This window comes from Exserohilum turcica (assembly GCF_000359705.1).
Source record: "Exserohilum turcica Et28A unplaced genomic scaffold SETTUscaffold_1, whole genome shotgun sequence".
Lineage (NCBI taxonomy): Eukaryota > Fungi > Ascomycota > Dothideomycetes > Pleosporales > Pleosporaceae > Exserohilum > Exserohilum turcicum.
The window spans coordinates 1,835,896-1,858,610 of record NW_007359914.1 but is presented as its reverse complement, the minus strand read 5'-3'; the positions used below and the strand labels follow the sequence as shown (position 1 = coordinate 1,858,610).

Sequence of the window (22,715 nt, the reverse complement as noted above, 5' to 3'; positions counted from 1 at the left end):
TTATTAAAACTACCTAAGTCGAAACTTTTTCTTTTATCCCTAAAAGAGCCCGCTGGAGGATTGCTTTGCTTTCTAACATCTCTTTCTGTTATCAAAATGCTCTTTAGCACTAGGCGTCTAGTAAGCGATAGCTATCGCTTACCTAGACAAAGGCCGAAGCACCACAGACACACTTCAAGCACAAACTCGTATTTGTAAATAAATCTAGTTAGAACGGCCTCGGCCAAAGTCTTACATAGCCTCGAGCTCACTAGACTCTAATGGAACAATAATAATAGATACATACGCAGACACCATTTTTCTTTTAATACATAACGTTATATCCTAACGGGCGAAGCAAGAGAAAAGAAAGGAAATTTAAATGGGAAAGGAATGTTTTTGGTGACTTGTTTAGCTAAGTAGTAGTGTTTTTTTAGTGGCTAGGTCCGGGTTGATTTGGTCTAGGGTTGAATGGAATGAGGATTGGGATTGGGAATGAGGTTGATGGAGATTAGAAGTACATACACAATTTCTCTCTCTCTCTCTTTCTTCTTCTTCTTCTTCTTCTTCTCTGTTAAACAAATATCTTGGCAACGGCGAGGCTGATAGTCAGACGTAGTCATGGTGATGGTAGTGATGATAGCGGTTGTAAAACTTCCAACTTCTTCATCGACTCTCCATTCTTCAATTTTTTCGTATTTCTCCTTTTTTTTTTTGCTCCTCTTCTTTCTTGCACCTCCTCTGCCTCCATCTCCACTACTATTATTCGTCAATCCTCTTCTCTCCTTTTCCCCTGTCGTAAGCACTAAAAAAAAGAAAAACTCCCAGTAACATCCGCATATCCTTTAGAGCACTCTCTATTCTACGTTTTGCATTCTCCATTCTCTCTTTTTTTTGGTCTTTGTATTACCTGACTTGGTTCACTTGACTCATTGTAGGTGTTTGGGTAGATTGCGGGTGGGTATATGTTGTATGTTGGGTTTGCAGGGTGAGTTGTGTTGTTGGAATAGGTATTGTTTGTTGGTAGTATGCGTTAGCTGGTTGATTGATTGATGAATATGTAGTTTGTTTGACTTGCTATTCCCCCCCCCCTTTCCCCCTCTGTCTGCCTGTCTGTCTCTCTCACCATGTACATATGCGGTACACGTACCTCTCTGCCCGCAATGCCATTGTAGTAGGAAAACCGTCAAAGTGAGAGATGGGGTGATTCTGCACTTCAGTCAAATTACTAATGATTAAAGAAGAAACATTAATCATCTCCCACTCACTCACTCACTCACTCATTTCGCCCCCCCAAAAAAACATGGATTAAAAAAAAAGAGACATTATCATGATATATCCACACACACTCCACATCATCTTCTCATTCCATAACGCACAAGCACACATACACACAAACACCTTGGACATTACGCAACCGCTACCCCAAGACACAACAAACAGGTATAGAGCAAAGGGGAAAGAGTACAGCACATCAACACCGTCACATCCAAAAGGCCTTCTAAGACTTTTCCTTTGTGCCAGTGCTCTTAGTGCTCTTTCCGCTCTTGGTACTCTTCAGACTCTTTTTACTGGCACTGCGTTTGAGCTTGGCCTTGAGCTTGATCCATTTTTCCTTGAGGCCGCCATCTTCGTCCTCGTCGTTGTACTTTGTTCGCTCTACGCTATCGACACTGCCGCGCGGGTACTCGAGGTCAGCGTCGGCATCGATGCTATCGGTGTGGCTATGCTGTTTCCTGGACGCCTGTTTGTGCGGGGTGCTGGGGGCCGTAGCGGAAGAAGAGTCTTTGTGCTTGCCTAGGAGCATGAATTGCAGGGTCTGCCAAGCTGCCATGTTTGCTATGGGGCCGTCTTTGGAGTTTCCTTGGACGTCTGCGTTTTTCCAGGGGCAGTGTTCGCGGTGCGATTCGAGCAGGTTTAGGCGTAGGCTGTCTACGGGTACGTTGAGCTTTTTGCTCATTTCCTTGAGGCGTGAGGCTGAGGAGAGCCACAGGCCCAGGCGCTGGAAACAGTGGTTGCATATGGCGAGGGAGATGCGTGACTCTTTGACACCGCTCCAGCCGAAGAGGGCAAAGCCAAAGGCTACGACATCGACTTGCGAGTTGGGCACTGGGGTGTCAGGTACGGATGTGAAGAATGTCGAGGGTATGCGCTGGACAATGCGGCGAATTGATGGGTCGGGATAGGTGAGGTGTTCGAGGAGGGGAAGGTCGGCCGTTATAGCCCTGAGCGAGCGGTATCGCTCGAGCAGCTCGGTGAAGCTCTTGGTTCGCGACGCGATAGGGATATGGTAAATGTCTTCTGTTCATGTTGTTAGCGGTGCCTCAACTTCTTACACACTTGACATACCTTGGCAGCCTCGCTTCCGCCACAAGCAGTCGTCGGCGTGCCCCTCAACAATCATCTCTCTGTATCTCTCCACCAGCGCGTCGTCAATCTCGACCGCCAGATCCTCGCTCATTTCGATATCCCTTCCATTAGCGTCTCTTCGTTTGGGCCTCAGCTTGACCGCAACACGGTTCTCGCATCCCCCCTTGCAAGCGACCGTGTTCCAGATATCGCAGCTCCATCCTCGCATTGCCCATGCGACCTCGTTGATGGCATCCGGTTTCGTAGACCACTTCCTGACATCTGCAAATGTCTTGAGGCGCTCGAGAAAATGCTCTTGGCTGTAGGGCTGGAAATTGGGCGACTTGCGCGGCGTCGTGGCTTGTGGCGTCGAGGCCTTGGGCGTGATAGTCGTTTTGCCTACTACTTTGATTGTGCCCTCTCTCCGTGGCGTCAGCAGCTGCTCCTTCAATTGGCGTATGCGCTCCTGGCCCTCTGATATGTTGCGCTGGCGCTCCATGCTTAGGCCTGCGCTGCGGGGGCGCTTGGGGGGCTGCTCCGGGCTGCCTGGCTCGGAAAGGGATGCGGTCGATGCATTCGATTCGTGGAGGCTGCTTGCCAGAGAAGTCGTCGGCGTGCTTCCGGTGAGGTTGTCGAGCAGCCTGTTGAACTTGCGCTTGGTGGTGGCGAGCGCGGGCTGCTGCTCTGTCGACGTCATATTTTATAAGTAAGACGGCCAAACAGCGGTGTGGTGCAGGGAGTCTTGTGCCTTGTTACCCGGGATGCGCGGGCTGTGTGGTGTGTGGTTGGCGAGCAGGCTTTGGGCGTCGATCTTTGTTTACTCTGATTCAGGCCGGACGGGAAAGGCGCGGCGCTGGCCAGGTTGCAAGCGGATGTGCAGAGGAGACAGATGGCGAGACTGCGCGCTGAGACGGCGACGCGTGATGGCGGCTATGGCGAGCAGCGACGCAGCATGTCTTTGTAGCTGCCAGGCTGCCGGCCGTGTTGTTGCTATGGCGGCCATGACCAAAGCAGTAACCTCCGCCCGCCATGCCAAGCTCGGACCCTGAAGGCCCATCCGCCCGACTGCAGACCCCCACCAACGCGTGGAGGGGCACAAGACGGCCACCAGCCAATGTCCACGCCGACTGCAATTGCGCCATCCAGGTTCTTCCTGCTAGCTCTGCTCATCCTGGCGCTCTCACTTTTCAATCCCTCGTTGCTGCCGCGCAGTGTCGCCCGCCTCTCCCAGTTGAAGCAGCACATGTACCCAGCCGCCGCCGCAATCCATACGTCACCGCCGCTCTTCACCACCGCCAGCACCCGCATCATGGCCTACGAGAAGGAGCTTGAGATTGCGCTGCTGGCCGTCCAGCGCGCCTCCATCCTCACCAAGTCGGTCTACTCGAGCCACTCCAAGGGCACCCTCTCCAAGAGCGACTCGTCGCCCGTCACAATCGGCGACTTTGGCGCCCAGGCCCTCATCATCGCCTCGATAAAGCACGCTTTCCCCGAGGACGAGATAGTCGGAGAGGAAGACGCCAATGACCTGCGCAACAACGACTCGCTCCGTGACCTCGTCTGGGCCCTGGTGCAGGCAGCCAAGCTGGAGGATAGCGCGGCAGAGGCCAAGATTGGCGGGCCCATCAAGAGCGCCGACGCCATGCTGTCGGCCATTGACCAGGGGAACAGCGAGGGCGGCAGCAAGGGACGCATCTGGGCGCTGGACCCCATTGACGGCACAAAGGGCTTCTTGCGTGGCGGACAGTATGCGGTTTGCCTAGGCTTACTGGTCGATGGCGTTCCCACTCTCGGCGTCATTGGATGCCCCAACCTCCCCGTCGACGACCAAGCGCCCCTCACCGTCACCACGGGGCAAGACGCAGACGACAAGGAAGGCAAGGGAGTTTTGTTTGCCGCGGTAAAGGGCCAGGGAGCCACCAGCCGGCCGCTGAGCCAGGGCGCCCTCCAAGAGCCAAAGACGATCAAGATGAAGCCGCTTTCAGACGTCACTCAAGCCACATTCTGCGAGTCCGTCGAAGCAGGCCACTCGTCGCAAGGCGACAACGCCGCTATCGCCGCCAAACTCGGCATCACCAAGCCCTCTGTCCGCATGGACTCGCAAGCAAAATACTGCTCCATCGCCCGCGGAGCAGGCGACCTGTACCTGAGGCTGCCGACGAGCAAGACATACCAAGAGAAGATCTGGGACCACGCTGCGGGTGTTGTTCTCGTCCAAGAAGCCGGCGGAGAAGTCACGGATGCCTACGGAAAGCCGCTCGACTTTGGTCTCGGTAGGACGCTCAAGGAAAACAAGGGTGTCGTTGCTGCGCCCAAGGATGCTTTTGCACACGTCATTGGCGTCGTTAAGGAAGTGTTGAGCGCGAAGCAATAGATATAGAGTATATATCGTCATGCATGAGTTATAGGAAAAGATATCGTTTGTTATGTCGTGTCTCCTGGTCATGCCCTTTCCATATTTGAAAGTGAGCACATGCAATACCAGTGTGGTAGTTATGCTTTTGTTCACACGTTAATTCGTATGCTCTTCGCGTCATGTCACACATATGTCTATCTGGAACGACTCTGCGAAACACACGCTTTTCTATTATCCACCACCATCAGTGTCTAGTCGACTCGCCATTAGACTCCCATTCTTTGGAGAAGAAAGCCAAGAGCCGGTGAATACATTACTTCCTCGTGAACAGGACGTACGTACCACATTACCAATAACCAACCCCGTTCGTCTGGTCACCGAATCACCAAAACAGGTATTCAAACAACTGAACTAGAAGCGATTTCTATAACCCAAGGATAATTCCATCGCCCTTAGGACGCTCGGATACTGTTCGAATCTATGCATGTCGTAGCGCTCGACAGTGACAATCAAGCCCTCACGACCCCATTCGCACAACATATTCCTCAGACGGTCCTTGGCGCTTCTAAACGGCGAGGTAAACGGTAAAGTGGGGCCGATAAAGGTGAAGCTGGTGCGAGCCCGGGTGCCAGCGACGAGGCTACGAGGCTGTTGCCAGAGAAACCCACTGTCATGGCCAACGGTATCAAGGACAACGTGATGGCGGTCCTTGCCCATGGATGAATCCACAGTGATGATCATGACTCTCGTAAGTTGCTCCGCCAAACCCGTCCAACGTCTGGCGAGAGCGTCATGCACCGCTTCGTCTCGCAGTGCGAGTAAGACGCGGAGTTGGGCTTTGTAAGGCGTGATTACCATTATATCGTCGCCAGAGACGCACCGCACGCGGCTGACAATGTCGTGCATGGCTATGATAGCAGTAGTGCTGCAGTACCATGAACCAGTCCTGTCGCAGTGGGCCTTGGCGTCTTTCGTGTTGACGACAACGACCACACTCTCCTTGCCCCAAATGTCTAGGTTGATCTCCTTCGCATATTGCTCTAGCTCCGTGTTCAAGGACCCAGGTACTGCAGTGACATGCATCTCGGCATTAAGACGGGCGCAGAGCCTGAGGAGCGTGGGGTTGGTGAAGCGCGACGTGTGGGTGAGCAGCTGCATGGGAAACCCCGTAAAGTTGAGCCGGGAAAAGGTGGACCGCGATAGCTGGAGTTGGAACGGATTCTCGTCTGCTGGTCCATACGGAGTATAACTCAGTTGCCTCCAGTCGCCGACCAACATGACAAGGTCGCATGCCCAGTGTGACGAGAGGAGGGCCGTGATGTCTAGATCGATGGCTCGGCCAGCTTCTTCCAGGGCGACGGCGTGTGCCTTGCGATGGATCTGGAAGCTATTCGTTGTTGCAATAGCTAGAGTACAACAGATGACGGGAACGCGCTCAATGATGAAATAGTAACCGGCTTCGAAAGCCTGATCCACTGCCTGGTAGGTATCCTCAGTCATCTCGCCCGCAGTCTGTAACTCCCTGTTGGCAGTGATGACCACCTTGAGTTTTTTTGCAATTTGCTTGCGCTCCCTCCCAGTCCAAGTGTTGGCCACTTCTTCAGTCATACGAAAACCGCTGAACCGTGCGAGCTGCAGTATAACATACGCCAGCGAGCCTTGGACCATGCGGAAGCGTTTGTCGGTGATACCAGTATGTTCGGTGCGCATCTCGCGGAGGTAGTGTTCGAGCAGGGATTCGCTGGTTGTTCCACAAAGCTCGCCGTTCGGTTCGTATCGCTCAGGGTTGTCTTTAGAACCTGCCTTGAAGTTTGGATTGATCATGGCGTGGAAGGCCTTGCGCTCCGACTGGATTGAATGTAAACGAATGACGAGCTTTCTGCGAACATTCATTGACTTGGAAAGCTCATCGAGCCGCTTGCGCCACATGTCGTAGCTATGATCGACAGTCTCATTCTGAATGCAAGCGTGTGTGACGCGACCCTTCTCGAACTCTTCCTCCAGACTGTCATTGAATTCCATCTGGTTGTCGGCGGAATCAAGATAAATGGCCTCGGTCTGAGCAGCACAGAGCTCGGGGTTCTCAGACTTCCCCTCGAAAAGTCGGAGGAAGTCGAGCTCTTGCATGGCCTTTTTCTCATGGTCAATTTTGACCCTCAAGGTATAACCACTGAGAACACTGATACTCGTATGAGTCTTGCCGGAACCCGATATGCCTCCAAGGGCTACAATGTTCGCGGTCACACCTTTGTTAGACCAACGAGTGACTGGTGCCATCTGATAGTCATAGAGTGAAGAACGCAAGGTGTTCATGAAGCGGCCTCGATCATCGGGGTGAAGAGTATCATAGAGCGAAGACATGTCGTATTGGGTGTGATCCCGACATTGGACCAAGCGGCGGAACTGTTTCAGGATGTGTACCTTGCCCTTGTACATGTGCTTGAGCTCTCTCGGAACCTTCATGTTGTTCAGCCCATTGCAGAGTCGCTTGAGCTCATTTTTGTCAATTTGCTTCCAGACGGTGATTCTCAAGTTGAGATTTTTGTAAGACCACTCCTGGAGCTGCGGGGCAGTCATCTTGTCCATGTCGGCCGCCGTCAGCTCCGTGTATGGTTCATAATCGAGTATGTCTATCTCATCGTTTGGGCGGTTCACAATCATACAGATTTGTCCGGGGCCGGTGGACAAGGTGGGAGCGACCACTCTGCCATCCCAGTAGTGTTCTGGTTCTGCGTCGTCTTTGGAGTTGTTAAAATCCACCGTGACAAGGTCGCCCACGGTGAGCTTGGGCAAATTACGATGAGTTCTGCCTTCGAGAAAATTAACGAACAATGACAAGTCCAATGACCTGCCATCGACTTTGATTTGTGTGTGAGGTACTGGGTGAACCGACGCCTCGCCACGACGGACCTGGTTTCGCATGCTAAAACGGAGTTCCATGATGGCGCCAACACCGCTATGGACGGAAAACTCCCTCCAGCTCTCGAAAGAGTACTCTGGCAACGTGTCAAATCGGGGTAACTCCAATGCGTCCTTAATGTTCTTGTTGGTGTATGGATGGTGACTGTCGACGAAGAGCTCCGATAGAGGGTCATACTTGGCGAGTTCACCGAACCGGTTCATCATGGATTTAGTCACCCTTTCGATGTCGATATTGCGGACCAGTGCAAAGATCATGGGGGCATGTCGCATGACAATCCGAAGGTTTTGGTACGACGTCGGGACGTTCTCTCTTGGTGAGAACAAGTTACTCGTCATTGGCAGCTCGTTTTGGTAGAACTTCAGCAAGGTGAGTTTCATGTCATATCCCAAGGACTTGTAGCACTTCCCCCAATACTGCTCATCCTTGCGGGCGAGGTGCGGAAAGAGCTTCTGCAGGTCTGGGATGAAGGACTTGTCCGAGACGTCGATGATTTGGTGAGAAGGTACGTAGAAATCGCGCTCTGGAGATTTCTTGGGGAGATCTCCGGGACGCCGGGTGTTGCGGTATGTGAGATCGATGTCAGTCTCATGACTGTGTTGTTCCTCCGAACGTGTGTTATCCTTGTACATGTGTGTGACCCTGATGCGTACGAATGACCGGTCGCGTAGGTCTTCATGAAATATGATTCGAGTCTCGTCTTCTTCCTCTACCATTTGCACATGGTGGTTTCTCTGGTGAAAGCCGTATCGCTCGGACGACAGGTAAATATGGTCCACCGGGATGTTGCCCATGGAGATAAATTGTGTGCGGCGGGTGGAGCTGCGATCCCAGTTCAACTCGGAGTCCATAAACTCGTCGATAGTGAACGATTCAATTAGACCTTCCACTTCCTCGGCAACTGCGAAAGCAACAGCAGCGTCGTAAGACGTACGAATGTACCGACCCATGCTGATTGAAGTGCAAAGTAGTAAAGAAGATGACCTGGGATACAGTGTAGTTGGAGCAAGGGGAGTGAGAGACTGAACTAAGCGCTCCTTCCTGGCTAGGCACCAACCGCAAACACCTACGTCACCTCGGAAATTTTCAAAGGTGAAAGATAACGGTGATCCGTGATTGCATGGCAGAAGTAGTGAAGCCTGGACAAGTCCCAAAAGATGCAGTAGCCGTTTGGTTTGTAGGCGAGCTCCAAGTCAATAATATTGGTCGGAGAGTCCGTGATGTAGAAAAGCGGGAGTGGGGGTGACAGGTGTCGTCGCAGACTCTCTGGGTAGGTTGAAGTCCGTGACTAGGCACAATAGCCAAGACTCAGCGTCGGGATGTGCCAGGCTTATGAATTTGATGGCTAATACACCCAATCCCAGAAAAACGTATGGAACAAGTACTAAGTGCTGATTTGGTGGTTAGGTAATGAGGAAGGGATGATCGTACTCTCAACTAAGTCGACAGCTTATCACTTTGAAACAACAAGATACCAAGGATTTGGGCTGAGACCGATCGTATGCATTTAGATTTCTACCATCGGACTTGTGAAGGGGCAGCGCGTTAACGCACGTTTGAACATATCGCCATTTATACCACTTCGTCTGCGAGCATTATCTCAATGTGGACTTCAAATTGAGCACAAGCAACCTCACTGCATTCTCAGCCCTCAATCTCAGACTGCTCGACCTCGCCGAACAATACACGCTCGACATCGATTTATCCGCATATGCACCTACTAGAGAACAAAGAATCATATACTTACCGGCGGTGTCTTCAATAACCCGCAACTTCTCACACTACTTACTGTAGACAGACGCTATTATCTGTGAAGGCGAAGGCCACTATAAAATGCACATCAAACTTATTAGACATTGGATGCCTCGGCTCGCTGCATGAGACAAATACCGATAAAACAAGTAAGTAGGTAGTAAGTATGTTGATTGTCAGAAGCAGGCACGACAACTACTGCAGACCAGGTAATACCAGGCCACTAGTCATACTCAAGGATTAGTCAGCCACTCCCTAGAAACCGAAAGTAAACAGCCTTCATCAACCCAAAGAAGCAGTACCAATAAAACTCGTCATCGATTAAACTAAACAATAAGGTCTATCTTCCAATATATACATGTAAGAATGCTAGAGAACTCTTTTCCTACCAACCATTTCATTAAAAACTGTCACATATCACATGCTCAAACATAGAGGTAGCACATGGGGCCCTCAGTAGTGCTCATCAGATCCGCCATCTTGACCTGGCCGCTAACAATGTAGCCCAGGTCAATGGGTGTGTCGAGCGTGGTGTTGGGCGAAGGGGGCCCGTTCAAAAACGTGCCTGTGCCCGAGATGCCCTTCTCGCCCGTTTCCCACATCTCATTTGCTGCCCAGTCTAATTCTCCGCGACCTGCAGGACAAGATGCGTTTCAACTCTCTAGCGCTCCTCATTACTGCTGGCACTCTATCCAGCGCGCTCCCAGCGCCACAAAATGACGCCACCCTTCCTACGGAGCCATCCAGCGACCCTGCAGTCGCAAATGAGCAGATTAAACAGCTTGCTTTGTTCGCTCAGCAGCAGGTCAACGCCACGCTGGAGGCCAGCTCAGCCAAGCGGGGCACTTGCAATATCAACAACGTCGCCATCCGTCGTGAGTGGAATGCCCTGTCCAAGAAGGAGCGAAAAGCATACACAGATGCAGTGCTCTGCCTGCAGTCCAAGCCGGCCAAAACACCCTCTTCGATTGCAGCAGGAGCAAAGTCACGGTTCGATGACTTTGTCGTGAACCACATTCAAAATACTCTGTTCATCCACTTTACCGGTACCTTTCTCGCATGGCACCGGTACTTTACGTGGCAGTACGAACAAGCTCTCCGCAATGAGTGCGGCTACAAGGGCTACCAGCCATACTGGGACTGGCCCAAGACTGCCGAGAGTGGCTTGGACAACTCGCCCATGCTGGATGGCTCCGAGTACTCCATGTCTGGAAACGGAGAGTTCATTCCTGGTCAGGGAGAAGTAGTCATTGCCGGAACTGGGCCGCCCGAGATCCGTCTTCCCCCTGGCACCGGCGGTGGCTGCATCAAGAGCGGGCCATTCAAGGACATGAGTAAGTGACTCGACAGCCACCCATCACATGATTGACAGTGACACTAACACTTCAATCACAGAGGTCAACCTCGGTCCTACCTCCCTGACCCTAACAAACGGCAGCACCATCTCCAATGGCGATGGCCTCGCCTACAACCCTCGCTGCCTCAAGCGCGATCTCACCGACTATGCCAACAAGAAATGGGCCGACGCCCCCTCCGTGGCCAGCCTGATCCTGAAAAATAACGACGTTTGGAACTTCCAAATGACCATGCAGGGCTGGCCCGGCACCCCAGACCTCGGTGTCCACGGCGGCGGCCACTACTCCATGGGCGGCGACCCCGGCCGTGACTTTTTCGTTTCCCCAGGCGACCCGTTGTTCTACCTGCACCACGCGCAGATTGATCGTGTATGGTGGATCTGGCAGCTACTTGACCGCAAGACGCGGAAACAAAGAGCTGAGATCGTGGCGCCAGGAAAAAGCAGCCATGCTGGTCAAAATATATCCTCTGCAAAAGTTTCTTCTGGAATGCTAATTTGGGCGTCCAATGCACGACTGCCGAGTTTGGGGGCGACGACATGGTGCAAGCCGCCTTAGCCATGCTTGAATGGTATACTCGACCGCAGTTGCAGGCTGACTGCCAATGCCGGCAGGGGGCTTGGGTCGGGCAATAGCATGCTTCGAGCCAATCGCAGTATGTACCAGGAGCATAGATTCCTTGACGATTCAGGTGGCACAGCCTTTCCCGGGTGACCGTAATCCTGGGCCAAGATGGTGTCCATGGACTATCCTTACAAGAGCATGTATACCGCAAACAACGACAGATTCTGGGGTCATGATTTGGCGAAATGAGGAAACACTGACCTCGGATGGGAACTGCCGGCGCGGGAAGACGGTCGAGACTATGGGCCTGTCGTGTTGGGATGGGCGTCACTCAGCTGAGATTTATCGCCCCCATTTGCCCCAGTATCGCTTAGAGAGGGCGGCCCCGAGATCTAATCAAGCCTTGTGCTTGTGTATTTCTCGGTAAACAGAGGGTTCTTTTTTCTTTCGCGAGTAATGGGCAAGAAATCCACATACGCCCCGTCTGGGGGAAGCCTGTCTAGGACGCTCAGCTCAGCACACGTCGGCATTCATGCATTCAGACGCCTGGGGCCATCTTCCTATCCTCCAACACCACGTGTGAAACGCCCCGGCCGCGTGGGAATAAATCTACGCATCCATGAAGAGTGTGCGAAATAGGGAGGATTCTGTCAGACGTCAACTCACGTGGTCTGGGAAAAGGCTTGAAGAGCATAGCAATCCTTCAATGATGGACCCGCCTCTTTCGGTCTGGTATCATGGGCGGTGCATGGTAAAAAGGAAGCAAAGTCCGTGGTCTGATATTAGTGGCGCATCCTACCATGCGGCTAACCCCCGCTTCGTGTTGAGGCCCGTCTTTGCCGACTCCCCCGTCCCGTCCTCCCCTACCGTCCGGGTGCCCATCACATTGCTACAACCTACCTACTACTAGTATCTTTGCGGATAATCTGGCGATATTTTTTTCTTCACTACCTGCAGCTCACGGCAAGACTTGTCGTGGGACATTCCATTGGCTACAGCACCTTCGGCAGGACCCATGGACACCTCGTGCATTTGCACTAGGCGTGGCGAAACGACTCTGGATTTTAACCGGCATAGTACACAACCATCTGGATATTCCCGGCGTTGGGAAAACCTCTGCTCCTACTCACCCCTTCTACGATATGTTGCCAGTGCTTCCAAAATCTCGTACCACCAGGCCTCGTCTCCACATGGCAAAAAATTGGCAGAGGCCGGCTTGCCGACCGACGGCGGGCCGCGAGATGCTCCAGTTCCGCTCTGGCTTCAGGATCTACTTGATCATGCCTCATGCTCATGTATATCCCTGGCTCGTCGCTGAATCTCGACCGCATTGATACAATGAGGCCACCAAGAACCCCGGTCGAAGGATCTCTTAGTTTCGTATACCTGCACAGCCTGGTCTGAACTGCGGCTCGTAGCCTCCCGTCACACGTTGGGAATGGCCAATGGCAAATAGTTTGTGACTGTCCAGATGGAGCCACGAGGATCTCTCAGACTTGATCAGGCCACCCAGGACTCCAGAATCCACGTGGTGAATGGTTCGCGGCGTGGTGAAACGTTGTGTTCGATGAAGTTATGACTATTTGATCCCGCACCACTGCTCAGACCGAGGCAAACAGACTGCTCACAGCATTGCTTTATTCAAAGGATTCACATGCGCATGATGTCTTGACACTGTCTCGGTCCCACTGCATTGCCGATGGTGTCTGGCCACTTGTTCCCTCACGGGCATTACCAAACTCGGCCTCCGTTACCGACATCGACCTACGATATTCCAACCACACTCCGGGGTATGATGTCGTGCATGGTACCTGTTCGCAGCGCATATAGCTGCTACGCCGAGACACAGGCATACGTCTCAAGCAATGCACGTCGAACTCGCACGCCTTGGTATATGAGACTAGTCTACACGCAGTGTGCCCATCCATGGCCACATTAGGACAGTGGCATCGACGGATTCCATGACGGCTTTTTCAATTGGGCCATTTCCCACTCCAGAAGCAGGCTATTGGTAGGAGACTTTGAATCCTTTGGTCACACTTCCGCGGTGTGGCTTGCTTTAAGGTTTTGTGAGTGCAGTCCCAGGAAAGCACACCTTCAACGCTGTAGTCGGGGTGTGCCCACCACCCCTGGCCAAGGCTGCGAGTTTCGGCTGGCGGCAAAGCTCCCGGATGTGATGATATCGCTGGTAAGCAGCAAAAGGCTAATTAATACCATGGAGTATGCTCCTGGCTGGGGTGCACAAGACTCACCCAGGCCCCAAACCCTCCAGCAACGCGTTGCCAAACTTCGTGACCATGATTCAACGCGCGGACGCACCCGTAATGCATCCCTACGAGAACGAGGGGCCAACCATACTTGGGTCCACACTATCGGTTACCATTCTGGCAGTGATGACTACGATAGCCAGACTCCACGTCCGGATCAGAATGATTAGAAACGTCGGGTGGGACGTAAGTGGAGCATCATCTTACAGATAGCGGTTGACGGCTGCTGACATGCTGCTTGACAGGACTATGTAATGATTCTATCTATGATGTTGGTACGCCGAAGCCACTCTGTTTTCCGCGGGCAGCGCTGATGGATGGAAAAGTGCATTGCCGGCCAATGCGTTGTAATTCCACAGGTTCACTATGGAGCAGGACGGCACATTGAGCATATCGCCCCCAAAAGCTTCCAGCAAGCCATGAAGCTCAACTTCATTTCGCAGCCCATCTATCTCCTCGCCATTTGTTTTGTCAAAATCTCCGTCGGCTTTTTCCTCTTGAGAATCGCTGTCCGGCCCTTCTTTAGGCGTCTCATCATTGGCATCATGGGTCAGTTCTGCGCAACAACAACAACCACCACCACCTGCCTTACGGGACAGCCCCCGCTGATTTTTGGGCAGTCTTCATGGGCGTTTATACCTTTGGTTGTCTGTTAACTGTACTGCTGCAATGTACCGATATCCGCATGATGTGGGATCCAACGGTCAAAGGCACCTGCTGGACAGTCAAGCAAATCAAGATACTCGGATACCTCAACACGGCTCTGAACATGGTTACCGATCTCGCATTTTCCATTGCCATACCAGTACGTCTGCCACAGACGCCAAATTCCATGTCTTCCATTCTTCCATCTCTAACAGCAAACCCCCCCCCCACACATAGATCCCCATGCTCTTAGGCGTGCAAATGAACCGCCGGCACAAAGCCTCCATCATCTGCATTCTCGCGCTGGGCACCTTCGCCGCCGCCGCATCCATGATCAAGCTCTCGTACATCACCAACTACGGACGCGGAGGAGACTTGATGTGGGACTCGCGCAACCTAACCATCTGGACCGCGCTGGAATGCAACGTCGGCATGGTAGCGGGGAACCTGCCGTGCCTAAAGCCGCTGTTCCGCTCGCTGCTCGTGTCGACGTACGGAAAGGGGTCGCGCAGAACAGACAACACGCAGCGCGCATACTTGTCGGATGGATACGCCCACGGCACAAAAGAGCGCTCTGCATCCAAGAGCTACGGCCCGCTGGGTTCCCCCAAGATCTCGGACCACGCTTTCTTCGGCGCCTCGCCTCCCGCTGCTTCGTCGTCGTCCCCGCACAAAGCATACATGCTCACTACAATCGACGCCACGCATTCGCACAAAAAGCACAATGCAGCAGCACCTTCGTCGCCCTCGCCCTCATCCTCAGGCCGCAGTTCCCCTGTTCCCGGTGAGCGCAGCAGCATGGAGAGCGAGGCTCGACTGCACAACACAAGCCGGAATGGGCATCGCCGCCACCACAATCACAATCACAATCATGAATTGGGCACCATTACCGTTACCACCATGGTCGATGTAACCGAGTCGGTGCATTCGGCGCAGCGCGTTGCGCCCAGCGAGCGTGATTTGGCGCACTTGCGGGTTAAGGATTTGGTCTAAACACCCGTCTGTCTGTCTGTCTGTCTGTCTGTTTGTTGGTTACTGGTTCTCAGCGTGAACACTGGTTTCTGCGCGAGACGGCCGGCATGCGTATAACGTGTGCGTTGGTAAGTGAGTGAGTGGAGTAACTGAGGATAAAAAAATCCTTCCCTTGTCATTGTCCATGTCATTGTCGTTATCCTTGTCAGCGCATTTACAACCACGGCTACGTAATACAAAGGGCTCATAAAACTTTTATGTCAATAAAAGAAAAACTGTAATCCAACCTCCGCCTCCCCCACCCCTTCCCCCCCCCTTTTTTTTAAAAACAACTTACATAGGCAGTAGATGTACTTACATATGCTTGTTGTGGCGGTTTAAAATAAGTGGGGGGGGGTTTTCTTTTTTTCAGAGCCTCACAACTTGCACATCCTCACTAAGTGTACCAGCTTACTCTAGTACTTTAGCTTATTTTTCCGTTTCTTTTTTTTTGCTCATACATATTACCCTCCCCCCCCCTTTTTTTTCTCCCCCGATTGGGTCGCACTCTCGCTCTTGCTGCAGGTGGAACTGTTTTGGGCAGTTTTGCTAATCTTGCTTTTGCTGCTTAGCTTATCTTTTTTCTTTGCTTTTTTTTGTAGGGCGACTTCTGGGATTGCTGTAGTGTGGTGTGGGTGGATGTGAGTGGGTGTGGAGGCGCCGCCGCTAAAAAAGCGCACTATGTATGTATGTATGGTTGCCATGGTCGGATTTCGGGGGTGTTTTGTTGGTTCAGGGAACATGATGGTAATGATGAAGGAGAGGAGGATAGTTGTAAGGTAATTGACATTTATGAAATAATTTCTATATGGATCTACTATGTGGATTGGATATATATCTAGGGTTGTTGGACAAAGGAAAAAATGGTAGCGCTGTGGAGCTGCTGGTGGGGTATATGTATCGTCTCTCTTCGTTCTCCTCCCTCCTCCTCCACCTCTCTCTATTCGTGCGCCCTTTGCAAGGCCAATTACTCTGTCTAGTTTGCCGATTCGGCTTTGAAACTCGGGTCTGCTTCTACTGCTGCGTGGAGGATGGTGGCTCGTGAGTGCTAGCAGTGAGCGTAGTGACGCCGTGTTTGGGGTTGTTGTTGGGTATATCCTTGTTCGCTCCTACTGGTAGATTTGCAATCTTGGAAGGTGGCGGCTAGTGAGATAACCGTCTATGACCTGCACAGACTATGATTGGGCGTTGGCGTATGGATTAATGGTGTTGGGCCTAGGTCCTTTGGGCTTGGTATAGCCGAGGGGCGGGCGCACGTGATGAGCTTTTTTCGGAAAGCCCGTATTTGGCTGAAAGCTCGCAGGATGGGGCGAGCGGGCTTGAATTGCTTCACTTGGCCGAGTCATCATCGGGGGTTGAAGTCGGCAAGTTGATTTCGTAAGCTTGGTCCTTGGCGCTAAGCCTTTGAGCTTGGGTCTCCCAGCACCAGGTCTCGCGCCAGACGGCGGAGAGTTGGCGATCAGCCCGTGTTTCGCTCTCGTCCTCGTCGGGGTGTTCCCTGATAACGTGGATCTTCTTCTCAGGCTCTTCTGGGTAGGCAAGGCTCTCGAGAGACGCAGCAGACAACTTGCGGAAGCGGTGGACGTCGGCATCCATGGGCTTGTCGAGCCAGTCGTCCATTTCCTCGTCAGACATTTCGACCTTGGAGCTCTTGGAAGAGCTCCAGGAGTGGGAGCTTTGGGGGGTCTGGGGAGGCGAAGAGGGAGACAGTTGGCCGAGGCTGGATTCGTAGGTGGCCTGCTTCCAGTGGACGTAGCTCTGCATGCCTTGGACAAACTCCCAGCTGGTCTTGCGGTCCATGGGGGCGAGGAACTGCTGGATGGGAAAGAAGGAGCCTTGGGTGGGAGAGTCTGGTGGCGACAGGACAGCACACGATGCAGGGCGTTCAACGCTGAGCTCCATGTGCTTGGGCAGGTCGGGGAAGTAGTCACGGTCCGAGTCCGAGGTGGAGATGAAGGAGAGGGTGGATGCGGCCCTGGAGCGGTCGAACGAGTGCTTGAGAGAGGCGGCGTCGTCGACCTTGAGGGAGCGCATGCGGGAGATGAGGTGGTCGGGCGTGTGGTTGAGGCGCTGGAGGAACGACTTCTTGGGCCTCAGGACATGAGGGCGCAAGTCGTCGTAGGGCAGGGCGAGCGTGGTGGCCATGGTGGGCGGCGTCTGTGTGGGTGGCAGAGAGGGGAATGGGTGTAGACTGGACTGGCTCGGCTCGAGGCGAGAGGGGGCGGTGATGGACAGAGTTTATGTCGAGGGGGGCATATTAGGCTGGGTTGCTTTTTGGGCGGTGGATGTTGTCGAAGTTGTTTTGGCGGAGGAGCAGGACGGGGGGAGGTACAAAATAGAAAAGCGCGTGGGAGGTCAGCCCTGGTTTGCGCGTTCCGGGTTCGCCAGGGCGACTAGCAAAAGCAAGGCGGGGCAATAATCTTGGACAGCCCAGCCGAGAAAAACGGTTGATCCATGCAGTTGCAGTCGAGGGTGTGGGCGCTCGGGGCATGTCACCGCAATGGCCCGGCACGCGCCTGATTGGCTGGCGGCGGCCTAGGGGGTTCCATGGCATGGCTGTAATGTTTGCGTGCGCGACGACGCCCATGACCTCAACCTTGACCTCGCCCCATTGCTGCTGTACATATTATCGACGCCGACATCCATCCATCCACCCATCCACCCATCCATCCACGACGACCCGCTAATGCTCATGCATCTGCAGTGCTCGCGGCAGGAAAAAGCAGCCACCCTCGACCGCCGCCGCATACGCACGCGTGCAGCACGTGCTGCCACCCACCGCAGATACACACACACACACACACACACACACACACACACACACTCACGCCCGCTCCTTGTTTCTGTCCCAGGCAGCCATGGATTCCAAACGCGACGCTGATCGCTGCCATGGCTCGGAAGCCCAGGGTGGAGAGCCTGATTAGCTGCCACGTTCCAGACCACGCTCCCCCATCAGCAAGCACAAGCACACGCAGCACTGCCCATGGCATGCCCATGCTCCCCGAGCCCACGACAGCCCAACCTCGACACTAGGCCCAGAGCGGCCCTCTCTTGGAAACTGGTCCGAAACTTTGTTTGCCTACCAGCAACGCGCTCTCGTCGTGTCCACCATCCACGTCCCAGTTTGGCCTTTTGCGGAAGCTTGTCCTCGTCGACTGTCCTGCGCAGCCAACGCCGTCTGTGCGCCCCTGTTTCGAGGGCATTGCGGCATTACGCACCGCTCCACATCCACCACGATGCAGTATTTTCACCTTGTGCGTCGACGCCAGGTCTAGACGTCATGTGGACCGCTCCCAGCACATGGGGGGTTTTCCCTCTGCGCCCGCCCGGCAATGACGCAGTGGCTCGGGTGGTCGTCTTGGGCGACGGGGCTGCGCCCAGCTCTATCCCAGACGCCAGCTGCCAGCCTGCCCAGCCAGAGATCTACCGGCGTCCATGGTGGTTGACCCGGCGGCGCGCACTCTTGATCTCCAACTGTCGATCGGCACATGGCACGACTGAGCACGCCTGAGCACGCCATGCCCAATGCGGCTAGCCCGCCTCGTGTTTATGCCCAAGGCCACACGGCCAGCCGGCCTTCTACCCGACGCAGCGGAATCCCCGTCATGCTTTTCCCACGCCCACTCGCACTCGCACTCCCACTCCCACTCGCATCACATGCTCGCCGCCCCTCGCCCACCACAGCTGGCCGAGTTGCCTCAGGAACCTTAGCTGCCCGCGCTGCCTTAGCAGCCTCACTACGCGCCCATCGTGATACGCGTGTTTCACATGCTCAACCCCCCCGTTTCGCGCCAAATCGCGTCTGCGAAACACGCTACCTCGGCCCCTCGCGCCGCTTGGCACCAAAATACCGTTGCTACAGTTCCCATGACTAGCAGCCATCGCGGCACCGGCTGCCTGCGCCTATATTGCAGGGAAGCCATGTCCGCTACCGCGCACCCGGACGCTCCTCGTCCTGCCTGCCTGGCTAGCGCCCCCGAAATCTCATGACGACACGGCGCCCACGACACAATGCTTCATTTTGCGAACATGCCGTTAACCGTACTTTTTTCGAAGCTTCGCCGAAGTCTGCACCCTCCCTGTGCTTCTGCCCTCCGCTGCCCACGATGCATCGTTTTGTTGGCCAGCCTCGCCCTGGACTCATAGTGGCGCTGTGCGAGGCGCAACGCCGTGGCAGCTCAACAATAAACATTCGGACCGTGCCTTGTCTACTCGTGTCCTGCTGTTTCATCCCGACTTTAGCACACACTGAGGTATGGCAAACGGCCACTGGCACTCGAGCGCTTTGATCTCCCTACAATAACACCTGCCCTAACGTTTCTTCCATACGCACGCTACCGGCCACATGTCCTCCGCCCTCGCCAGGTGCTTCACTTGCCACCCGTCCGTCCCTGCACTGCCACTGCCCAGCTGCAATCTTCCGGTTCATGCCGTCCAGCAAGTCATCCGAAGAGGATTTGAATTCCAAGGCATGACCAAAGCAGGCCCCTTGTCTATGATGACTACTGCTCCCTTTTTTGTTGAGACGAATGCACGCAGCGGATTCGGCGCGCGCTGACCTTTGTCAGCCCGTCCCGGGTACCTGACGCCACGGCGGGTAAAAGGTTGTACACATCATGGACTTGTCAAGCTTGACTTTTTCGTGCGCGACAAACCATGGCACACCGCATGTGCATAGCGGTGTAGCAGAAACGTGTTCAGGAGATTGTGTTACTGTGCGCAGCATGGCCATTTGATTTGTTTTTTCAGGTACAAGCCCGGGCTGTGTCTCTCCCTCACATCAGCTTATTCGTCCGCATGGCGCAACCCGCGACAACTACACGAGCGTAAAATTGCACGAGAGACAAAAGACCGACACTGCAATGTCTTGGTTGGGGTCAGCAACATCGCAAAAGGTTCGTCCCCAACCCCGAACCGAACCATCCGATCAGAGCCCCCCCCCCACACTCGGCACTTTTGTACATGTTCCCTCTCCAACCGTTCCAACGTTCCCTACACCGCTAGCCCCATACAAGGAACATCCTACAGCAGTCACTCACGCGCACGCAACCTCCAACCCTTCTTTCCTGACACGGCATCACTTTTCGGGGCAACTTTGTCCGCTCCTCGACGCCGCTAGTAATTTCTCCGTGTCCGAGATATCATTGTACGATTGTTGCGCACCGTCGTATGTTGGTTGGCACAGCGAAATCAGCAGTCAGCATGCTGTATTGCCCACAATCTACCCGTCCTGATTGTGTAAGCTTGCGTGTGCCTGGGCCCTCGGGGAGCCGTTACTGCTACCCGCCGGGACTCCGTTCCCCCTTCCAAGAAGAAGAAAAAAAAGCTCCGAAATATCGCCTACTACCATGTCATGCTGTACTCCGTCTTTCCCCTCGGTTGTGCAACCGAGTTACTGAATGTCCCGATATGCAAACTGTAGGTACGCGCTGCCTGGGTGCATATCATGGTCGCACTCGACCTGCCTAAAAAAATCATTTCATTTGCCTAGCTGCAGACGCAGAATGCAATAGTCGTTACATCAATAAATCTCCTTTTCCTATGCATTGCTGCGCAGAGACGTGGACATTTGCAACTATAATTGCGCACACGACATCCTGCGATCTGTCTACTGTACGGAGCAATACGTACATGAGGTTTGTTTGTTTGTTAATTGTTAAGATATTACTTGTCGTGTTTGTGTGTATACCATGACTACGCTATCGCGTACACATATAAAGGGGGTGTTATAGAAACAAAGCGACCAGGATACTCCTAACTGACTAAGAAGGGGGGGAAGGGGAGGGGGGAGAAGAACACTCGCATACACGGTGTTTCTGCGGTGCTACCTTTAGGAGGAAAATCACAGGCGCATACGCAGACCGTGTCATTTTCTCCTATGCACACGTCGTAATTTTGGTTTCTACACCCGAGGCCTGAGAAATGAGCATGTTGGACAAGACTCACACCCACACCCACACACACACACACTTTTACATACCTAGTACATACCTACATACAGCAAAATTAAACCATGGGAGACGAAACAACCAAGAAAAAATTCCCCTTGCGCCATGTCGCTAATGAAACACACATTTTGATGATCAAGGTGTAGCACACAGCCCGATGATAGGGCCTCCCATACACGCACACGCGCGCACACCTCTCCCCTCAATCAACTTGTGGTACATGAAAATTTTAGATCAAAGTACCACCCACCCGTCCACTTTTTGGCTCAGGTACCTTGGCTACACGTAACCAACTAGCCATCCATCTAGCCACCTAGCCACCTAGCTAGTTGGCCACCCGTTTGTTCTCACAACTGCAACAAAACCTGCCGATCTCATCTCATTTCCATTTTCATTTCGCTTGCCCGCTCCCTTTTTTCCCACTTTCCCTTGTACGTATGTGTGAGTGTGTGAGTGAGTGTAGTTTACGTACAACAAACCATGACATATCCACATTGGCCGAATTTGCATCCCGCCTCACACATACGCAGACGCAGACGCTTTCCGCCCCCTTCCAAGCGATGATATTTTGATACACATATCATTTTGTTATGTACGCGCAACCGCGTGTGCGCACGGCCATAGTACGGCGCCCCCGGCCCTGCCAATCTTTTGGTTTTTTTTCTTTTTCTTCTTCTTTGTTTTCTTCCTTAGGTCGCTGCTTGCTACTAGGTGTATACTGCCTGCTAGTATACTGCTTCGTTACGTCGGATTTTCCGATGCGCCCTCACACCCCTTGTCTTACTTACTTACTGTTGTGACCCTACTGTACCTTTCACTCAGGACTTCGGGGCTTCGGCTTCGGGGCTTCGGCATCGGACTTATGGTCCCGACCGACCGACCGAGAGCCATGGAAGCGCGGACGAAAAAAAAATAGAATAAAAAAAATAGAATAAAAACACGCCATTTGTTAATCAGCTGGTTTGGCACAGAGAGGATGATTGCGACGACGACGACGACGATAATGATGATTGACTAGGTGAAAGGAAAATGGGCATGCTAATCCCCGTTCCGTCTCCCATGTCTCGACTCGCTTGTCCTTCCCCTTCCCCCTCTTCACGCTCCCCGCCTTGGCACTCGTATTGCGCTCGTCGCGAAACTTGCTCTTGGGCAGTGAGAGAAAGTACGTAAGTACGTAAGTAAGAGAGAAGACGGAGAGAAAAAAAAAGGTTTCCCAGTTAGCTGGCTAGCTAGCTAGCTCTTGGGTGCAGGTGTAGACGCGCGGCCGTGAAGAAGTGGGAACCTTGGCTTTGTTTTTTTGTTGGGTATAGGTACGTGGTTATTTGATGTGTTACATACATACATACATACATACATACATATGCGTAAGGATTGCGAGTACTGTACGGAGGTGCCTCACAAAAGTTTTGTCCCACGCTAATCTCGGCGCTTCGGCATAACTCTTCTTGGCGCAACTCCCACCTTTGAGCTAAGTAGCTGTACGATTTGTCTGTATCTATCGTTACAATGTCTCCTAATACTGATCCTTACACCCGCACCTTAATTGTGGCGTTAAAGTCACCTTCTGTT

General features: G+C 53.2%; 8 protein-coding genes across 8 annotated transcripts; 4 read left to right on the top strand and 4 right to left on the bottom strand.

Moving 5' to 3' along the window:
• Positions 1–1,193: 1,193 nt before the first annotated feature.
• Positions 1,194–3,276, bottom strand: SETTUDRAFT_133482 (uncharacterized protein). Its single transcript, XM_008022614.1, has 2 exons — positions 2,329–3,276; positions 1,194–2,280 (listed from the first exon to the last, which is right to left on the bottom strand). Exons 1-2 carry the CDS (start codon positions 3,023–3,025, stop codon positions 1,481–1,483), a joined length of 1,497 nt encoding a protein of 498 aa, XP_008020805.1. The 5' UTR covers positions 3,026–3,276; the 3' UTR covers positions 1,194–1,480.
• Positions 3,277–3,439: 163 nt separating this feature from the next.
• Positions 3,440–4,734, top strand: SETTUDRAFT_162324 (uncharacterized protein; the record flags this gene model as incomplete). The annotated part of the gene is made up of 1 exon (XM_008022613.1): positions 3,440–4,734. One exon carries the CDS (start codon positions 3,443–3,445, stop codon positions 4,700–4,702), a length of 1,260 nt encoding a protein of 419 aa, XP_008020804.1. The 3' UTR covers positions 4,703–4,734.
• A 361-nt stretch (positions 4,735–5,095) lies between these two features.
• Positions 5,096–8,320, bottom strand: SETTUDRAFT_86612 (uncharacterized protein; the record flags this gene model as incomplete). Its single annotated transcript, XM_008022284.1, has 1 exon — positions 5,096–8,320. The coding sequence occupies one exon, from the start codon at positions 8,318–8,320 to the stop codon at positions 5,096–5,098; it is 3,225 nt and encodes a 1,074-aa protein (XP_008020475.1).
• Positions 8,321–8,670: 350 nt separating this feature from the next.
• Positions 8,671–9,958, bottom strand: SETTUDRAFT_18376 (uncharacterized protein; the record flags this gene model as incomplete). The annotated part of the gene is made up of 2 exons (XM_008021884.1): positions 8,671–8,892; positions 9,788–9,958. The coding sequence occupies 2 exons, from the start codon at positions 9,956–9,958 to the stop codon at positions 8,671–8,673; spliced, it is 393 nt and encodes a 130-aa protein (XP_008020075.1).
• A 44-nt stretch (positions 9,959–10,002) lies between these two features.
• Positions 10,003–11,133, top strand: SETTUDRAFT_152771 (uncharacterized protein; the record flags this gene model as incomplete). Its single annotated transcript, XM_008022612.1, has 3 exons — positions 10,003–10,690; positions 10,752–11,078; positions 11,114–11,133. 3 exons carry the CDS (start codon positions 10,003–10,005, stop codon positions 11,131–11,133), a joined length of 1,035 nt encoding a protein of 344 aa, XP_008020803.1.
• A 2,439-nt stretch (positions 11,134–13,572) lies between these two features.
• Positions 13,573–15,180, top strand: SETTUDRAFT_30221 (uncharacterized protein; the record flags this gene model as incomplete). Its single annotated transcript, XM_008022019.1, has 5 exons — positions 13,573–13,728; positions 13,788–13,817; positions 13,902–14,091; positions 14,142–14,347; positions 14,425–15,180. 5 exons carry the CDS (start codon positions 13,573–13,575, stop codon positions 15,178–15,180), a joined length of 1,338 nt encoding a protein of 445 aa, XP_008020210.1.
• A 1,182-nt stretch (positions 15,181–16,362) lies between these two features.
• On the bottom strand, positions 16,363–16,926 carry SETTUDRAFT_162322 (uncharacterized protein). The gene has a single exon (XM_008022611.1). It carries the CDS (start codon positions 16,831–16,833, stop codon positions 16,528–16,530), a length of 306 nt encoding a protein of 101 aa, XP_008020802.1. The 5' UTR covers positions 16,834–16,926; the 3' UTR covers positions 16,363–16,527.
• A 2,612-nt stretch (positions 16,927–19,538) lies between these two features.
• On the top strand, positions 19,539–20,165 carry SETTUDRAFT_162321 (uncharacterized protein). Its single transcript, XM_008022610.1, has one exon. It carries the CDS (start codon positions 19,544–19,546, stop codon positions 19,754–19,756), a length of 213 nt encoding a protein of 70 aa, XP_008020801.1. The 5' UTR covers positions 19,539–19,543; the 3' UTR covers positions 19,757–20,165.
• The last annotated feature ends 2,550 nt before the right edge of the window (positions 20,166–22,715 follow it).